The sequence below is a fragment of the Pyxicephalus adspersus genome, chromosome Z, assembly GCF_032062135.1.
Source record: "Pyxicephalus adspersus chromosome Z, UCB_Pads_2.0, whole genome shotgun sequence".
NCBI lineage: Eukaryota > Metazoa > Chordata > Amphibia > Anura > Pyxicephalidae > Pyxicephalus > Pyxicephalus adspersus.
In genome coordinates, this window is record NC_092871.1 from 19,593,897 (window position 1) to 19,601,475 (window position 7,579).

Consider the following 7,579-nt stretch of genomic DNA (forward strand, 5'->3'; position numbering starts at 1 on the left):
GAACTTGCACTTTCAGATAAGGTCAACTTTAAAGCAAACTTTTAAAGACAGAAATATGGGAGTTGCCAATACATATTTGTTTTGACATGGGGATATCATTCTGATTCTGACTTTGCTATCTGGAGAGTTAATAATGTCAAAGTTTGCCACTGTGGCCTTGTTCTTAGTCGGTGACTCAACGTAATTAGAAAGCCAAAATTTTCAAAAATAAAATCTCTTATCAAGTGGAGTCAACAAAATTAACATTGTCCTCATGTTTAGAGATGAGAGAATTTCTCAAATTCGATTCGGCTGGTTCGCCCAATTTTCCGAAAAGATTCGCTTCGATCTGAACTTATTCCCGGCGAATCGCTCTAAAAACGGCTATTTCCAGTTATTTTGGCTATTTCACGGTTGCCGTGCAGTACTTCTACTATGTATTCTTAGAGTTTCTCTATCTAAGAATACAGGGCACTAAAGGGGATGAATGGGGACATTGTAGTGGAACTGCAGAGGAAACCCTATCTAATAATACATAGCAGAAGCAAAGCACGGCAACCGCGATTGCTGTTGCAGCGCTGCACTATGTATTCTTAGATAGAGTTTCACTTACTAAGAATACAGGGCACTTAAGGTGATGAATGGGAACAAGTCCCTATTCGTCCCCTGTAGTGCCCAGAGATCGTAGTGGAATCCCTAAAGTCCTCACACGTGCAGCCGCCATTTCAAAACAAATTGCAATTCCTTACCATTAATCGTGAGGAAATTTGGATTCGGAGCGAATCAAATTTTTCCTGAAATTCAAGTCGAATTCCACTTCCTGATCTTTGATTTGCTCATCTCTAATCATGTTATAAATGTTTTTTTTTAAAGGTCCAAACCTAGCTATGTATTTGGCCTACACCTAAGTCAGTTTGTGCAGCTATGTTGATATTGTTGGTGGTCCAGCACCTACCTTACTAGTCCAAAGACGTTTCTTGCTGAGAGTGACAAAAATAATTAATTCGCTCGGATATACTTTACATATATATGTTACTGAATATATATGTGGCACAAATCACATAATAACTATCTGGATATGTACTGGTCAATGTACCCAGTACTGGTGACTCAAGTTTTTAGTAAATGATGGAGTGTTAACCATTTCAATCTGTAGACCTATAAACTCTACTGCATTTCAGTTCCTCGGTGTGTATCCCATCATTATGCAAATGCAACAGAAGGTGCCGACCTCCAGCGGTGGGCAAATTGGGAATGTATGATTTAGGAAAGCAATATCCATCTATGAGTAATATAAAAAAACTTTTGTTATAATCCTCATTAAAATACACTATACCAAGAAATAGGTGTAAGCCCATACTTTTAAAGCTACTGAGACCCACCATGAACAGGACAAACTCCAACAGCTGTATGTACTACTGTATATAGAGAATTATTTTGCACGTATCCAGTTTGTTGGTTGTTTGCAATGATAGTAGTATGATTAATAGATGTTAGTTGTATATGTTTTATTAGTTTTGTAAGTAGTGAAACTGTTTTGCTAGTTGCTATGAGTTTTATGTTATGTGATCTCAGCTGGAGTCTGGCGGATAGAGTTCATTGTTCCCTTTGCTATTGGAGGATATTTGCTATTAAGTGAGTTTTAAGCATTATGACTGCTAGTAATAAACAGATCAAGGTGCGGTCATACCTTTCCTAATTTCCTGTGTTGCAATGTGAATAAAGTACCTACTAAATACGGCATACTGCTGACAGCTTCGTGTTTATTAGTATTTTGTAATTTGCTGGGAGTAAGCAAAGTTGGTGGCATTGCCTTAGTGAGGCCGTGTTTCCTAAGTGGCAGCAGGACTGTATATGTATTTTTCTGTCTAACTATTTCTCAACTTGATTATTTATTGCTGTAAAAAAAAAAAAAAAACGCATGGCTGGTTATTCATATGGGGTTATTTAATTCATTTTTTTTCACTTCTCTGACTTCTGTGTGCTGAAGTTTGCTACTCCTAGATTTCTGCACTTTAAACCTAGTTATACTTTTTGTTAAATAGGACAGATTGTATTAAAAATGGACAGCTTTGCCTGTGATGTTGTGGTTAAGGTGGTAATAAGCTTAGCAACACACATCTATGCTCTTATGGGACCAATATACACCTCCTTGCTATGTCCTTACGAGCGATCACTTACTGACTTTTATATTGTACTCATGGCAAATGTTGTTGGTTGTAAGAAAATGTGGAAGTTTATATTTACTAGGAAGTTTCTAACAAATGCTCTCGTGAATGGATTTCATTTGGTTTGCCTAGAATTCAGCTTTATCTGAAAAAATGTGTTTCAAAATATTCTCTTTAATGAAACTTAATGACTTGAATGTCATCACACTGCAATTGGGAGTTTATAGGTGGCACCAACAGATGACAACCTACAGCATAGGTTTTCTTTTGACCATTGACAGTTGTTCTAGAAAGTTAATAATTGCCACAGCTGTCTGGGTTAAGTGATAAAGTTGGCCATTGAGGCTGTCCTTTACACTTATGTCTAATAAGAAGATGTGAATGAGGTCAGATCAGAGAAAGATTTTAGTACTTAGGGTTTGGAGTTTTTGAGGTGCTATTAAGGAGGATATATGCTGTGTTGTTTGAACCAGGTTCGTAGCAGATGGCAGTATACGAACACTCACCCTGTTGATTCCTGAATTTAAATGCTTTTAGTTTCTAGGGTTGATTCTTTAGTGTGTACACCAATCCTACCTAACTGCCTATGATAAAAGACCAAACCAAATATCTCATATATGGTATGTATTGGGTTCTACATGAAAATGGTTTTATGTGGTATGTGCACAAGCTTCAATGCAGACGCAATTATGTGCTAATTCAATGAGTCAATGTCTTCATTTTAAAAGAACGCCAGGTAAAAATGTATTTAGCAGTTATGCAATTGTATATAAAAGTTATTTATCTTAATATAACAAGTAATGTCAAGATTAATACTTTATATGATACAGTCCTACATAGCTGCTGCTTTAGTTCTGGCGGCTCTGGTTATGAGAGTTGTGGTTCTGGTTCAGCATGCACACTTGTTTGCACGCCACCCTCCTCTATTTGCCAATAACAAAAGCTTTGCATTCTGCAATTTAAAGTGCATAATTTTGTGAAAGGAGTTCTGTGTTTGGCTAAGAATAGAGAAAAAGATGTGCAAATGACACTGTGAACACACAGCTTACATACCCCCGAGTCGGCAAACCAGCAGAATGCAAGTATTCCAAAAAAAATTCAACAGAATGGCAGTAATCTCTGCATAACAAGATACCTCAAAAAATGCTACTTTTTATACAATTGCTTTACTGTATAATACATTCTTACCTGCAGATCTTTTAACTTAGAGACTGATATTGGGGATATACAAATATTTAATCGGCAACTAGGAGCCCATAGGAAAGATTAGCAGGGTAGACATTGTATTGGACATTTGAATGTTAGACTATGGAGATCTTTAAGAGGAGAAAGTGTGAGAATGGGGTCAGAATCTGGAGATAATCAGAATACTTTAAGGTACAAGTCTTATATGCCATTTTCTTTACAGGGGGGTCACATACTCTACACACTAAGGTTAGTTCAGACCACTGATAACTAAATATTAATAATACCAACTGATAATATTTATTTCCTCCCTTTTTAAGTGCCATTGTTTAAAACCAATTATATCTAGTTAGTCCGTTTTGTCACACACTTTATATTTAATAATATTGAACCAAAAAATAGTTAAGAATGCAGTAACCATTTTTACAGATTAAAAAAATAGCTTTTTGTTGTAACCATTTGATCTTAAAAATAGACAATAGGTATGAAGCCGAAAAGACGACTCCTTGCATGAAAATGTCCTTAAACCGTACCACAACGATCAGTTCTCAGTTGATTGTCCCTTTTTAAAAGAGGTGCATACGTTTGTGGTAATGGGATTTTGCTAGTGGGAGATAACGTCATTTGTTATAAAGGTAGTGTCAGTTACAGTCACTTTTTCGCCATCTGGGGTGAGGTCAACTATGGTTTTGCCTTTCATGGACGTTCCCGAGATATCCTGCATAATACTGTCTCTCCTCTCGTTGAGTTTTGAAGATGAGCGTCCGATTGTACCGCTCTGGCTACCATTGGTTTGTGAGCACATGTTGGTGACCTTGGCTGGTTTTGATTTGGGGTGGTTATTGTAGACTTTGTATTTCATGAGTAGAATAAAAATAAAGACGAGGACGGAGGCCACAATGATGCCACCGATGATAATGATCATTGTTCCGCCAAGAAACTGAGCATGGAGGGATCGACACTGCTTATACTCCTGTTCAGTTGTAAATTGTACACAGCCTATCACCCGGGTTGCAGTCAAAGAGGTTGTGCCATCGTCGTATACAGCCAAGACACACAGGTCATAATTCCGAGATGATACCAGGTCACTTAGGAAAAATGATTTGCTGGATGATGGAATCATTCTGTCAAGAAAACACAAACTGCAATTAGAAAAAAAGTTTTCCATACACTTTAATAAAAAATCAAGATTTTACCGACAAAAGCCTGCCCTTAGACCTGCTACACATGACGGCTGTGGCAGATCAATACTAACGAAAGAGAAGTTTTTTCAGACAATGGATATTTCCCCCCACAATGGACACAAGGGCATTTTCACAGAATAGGGGGAAACTACATTTTGCTCCTCACAATGCTTATTCAGCGCCAAAGGCACTCGGTGCTTTACAAGGGGAGTATATAGCCCTGTGTGAACTAAACAGAAACTTACACGGAGCTTTTCTTTTGATTTCATTCTGTTTTTTTTAGTTTAATTTTACTGGTCATTGCACAAAATTAGAAGCAAAAAGGAAAAGATGCCAATGATTCCCTGATTTCGGCAGATGAAGGCTCGAATCACACTACAACATAATGAAAACACTTTATTTTTCTTTGTAGGCTTTAATATGTATTTTTGTTTTTTTTCAAAATGCCAATACTGTGTATTCCAACAGTGTTTAGAGCTTATCTGAGATATGTAACAATGTCTATTTTGTTGTATTTATGCTTTTGTTTATATTGGCATTGTTTGTATGTGTCCTTATAACTTTATTTCAATAAAAATCTTTGTACAAGAAAACACTTTATTTTAACATTCTATCAACCACATCTTGTTGCACTTCAGTGCACTTTATTGAGTCAGACACAAGCTAAAATGTAGCTTTTTTTTTTATTACAAGCCACAAAGTGTATAGGGAAGAAACATATAATTACAGTATTAGAAGTAGACGAAGGGCCAGGAAAGTGGCCATTTCCCCTTGGACAAATTACTTTGTAGACTGGAGTCTAATCATTGCAATATACTGCTAGAAAAAGCTGGAAAATACTGAATTGTGAATACACTTTCTATAGATGGTGGAACACTGTGACCTAGCAAAACAACAATGCTTGGGTCTTCCTATATTGTACACCAACGGAAGCTTCATCATGTTGTGTTTTAAGAAGCTTTTATGTTCATACGCTTTGTTTATTGTGTGGGTAATTTGTGTTTATAGCATTTTTATGGTTTCGTTACCAGAACTGTGTTGCAATATAAAATGCAGTGAGGGATTCTTGTCCCCTGCCATGTTTTAGGACTGGAAGTTTAAGAATATTTGGGAAGCTTCCTGGGTGAAGCAAGTGTCATCTTTGGGGATAAGGTTAGGCATAGAAAGTGATAAGGGTTTTTTTTTGTGTTTGCTTACTTCTTCATGATTTTTCCTCTGAGACTGTGCAGCTGGATCAAACAACAATTGTCTTATGTCTATGGGAACCTTCAAGAACAAGTCTCTAGTCTACACTAAAGCCAATTTCCACCCCAGCCTTCTACCTTAGTAGCACAGCCATGACCTTCTCCAATATCTCTTCTTTGGCCTTCACAGTGCCTACCACAACCTTCAGAATTTTGTAAGGCCATACTTTGAGCCTCCATTCTTGAGGGGTGTGCAAGAGGCAGCCCCATACAGATCTATGAGTGCTCGCTGCATAGGTACCATAAATGCTAAGAAGAATTTGGGGTGGAGAAGCTGTTAATGTTGGAACAAACCACAGATACTACTGTGACAACAAGCTGGTGGTTGGGGAGCATAGTATATTTAGTTAAGGAGGCTATACTTGTCTTTGAGCTTGAAACTTTAGTACTTAACACGCTGTATTCAAAAGATGGACAGATGACTGACAAATTTCAGACTCTGTGACCTCTATTCCACTGACTACCTCACCCAGTTGCAGCTTTCATACTAATGCTGATAGGTTTTTTTTTGATCATCTGATGCATTGATGACCACTACAAGGAAGTATTTACAAATATATATATGGTTTTTGCCTATAGGCAGCAGAGTTAAAGATTAGGTAAATAGCTTCTCACTGATAGTTTTAAGATATTCTTTTATCCCCCCCCCCTCCCCCCAGAAACCCTGTCTTTTCATATAGGATGGCTCGGACCAGTAAAAGACAAAATGTTATGTGTGAATGAGGGGATCCTAGCAGGTGAGGGTCCCCCAAATGCAGCCTTTTATATGTGTTCAAAATTAAAACCTAAATACGAAGTAGGAAGCAATGCAATACTTAGTGCTTTGGGGTTGTCTTTCTTCTATTCTGTAGCATATAGGTCTTTTACAAACCCACAGAAACCTCCATTACCATTTCCTACAACATTGTTTCAATCCAGCACCTTTCCTATAAACTGTAGAGTCCTTGATGCCACACCTGTACACTACTGTGTTGTTATAAATGGATAATAACTGATTGTTCCATGTTCTCTTGGATTGAAGGACACTCTGTTCCCGTTATTTTGGTGATGTTTGTACTTTTAACATTCTGACAACACTCTTTGCATCTGTCCCCAATGTGGGGAATACAATCCTCATTGTTCTTCTACAAAGAATTTATCTGATTTGATTGAATAGTAGAATTCATCATCTCCGCTCAAGCTTCCAATATATCTCTGTGTTTAATTTGTTTTATAACTTTGTGTTATCAGGAGAATTTAACTTCCTTTGCAATAACTGGGACCAATATAAATGCTGAATGTTCTAGTTACACAGGCTCCTAATTCAGATTAGATTGGCTGTCCTTTTAAAATGTCACTATGCTCTGGGGTCTTCAAACCCTGTGTTTTTTTTAAATGGAACTCCAGCAAAACTTTTTTCTATACAAATGATCCATTAAAGACAAATCAACATCTTGACTTAAAGAAACCCTGTCACCTTGCTCATTCAGGGTAAATGATATGGTGTCTGTGCAAATCCCACCCATGATCACTTACTACATGTCTTTCCAACACTGCCCACTGTTCCTTTCATTTGTCGCAGCAGCTATATCTGGTGTTGTACCTCCTCAGAGATATCACTCTTTCTGCCTTCCTATGGCCGTAGAATGGAGTATAAAGTGGTTGGCTATACATAGCCTTTTCTTCGTCATCAATGGGCAAGATGACAATTCGTTTAAAGAATAGCTGTACTTGCATGATTCATTTTTACAAATTACCCGTTCTGTCCAGCAGCTTTCCTTTCTAAAAACTTTTTACTTAATTTCCTTGCTCCTCGAAAGTGAGCTCTGCGACAGCATGG

General features: G+C 37.4%; 1 protein-coding gene across 2 annotated transcripts in view; it reads right to left on the reverse strand.

Annotated features, from left to right (window-relative positions):
* Positions 1-3,689: 3,689 nt before the first annotated feature.
* The window catches only part of LOC140343998 (leucine-rich repeat and fibronectin type III domain-containing protein 1-like protein), a 344,795-nt gene continuing 340,905 nt past the window's right edge, over positions 3,690-7,579 (reverse strand). For both annotated transcript variants that reach the window (XM_072430902.1, XM_072430901.1), the window contains one exon: positions 3,690-4,456. In XM_072430902.1, coding sequence (XP_072287003.1) covers positions 3,937-4,456 — 520 coding nt within the window. In that variant the 3' untranslated portion in view covers positions 3,690-3,936. The remainder of the gene's footprint in view (positions 4,457-7,579) is intronic.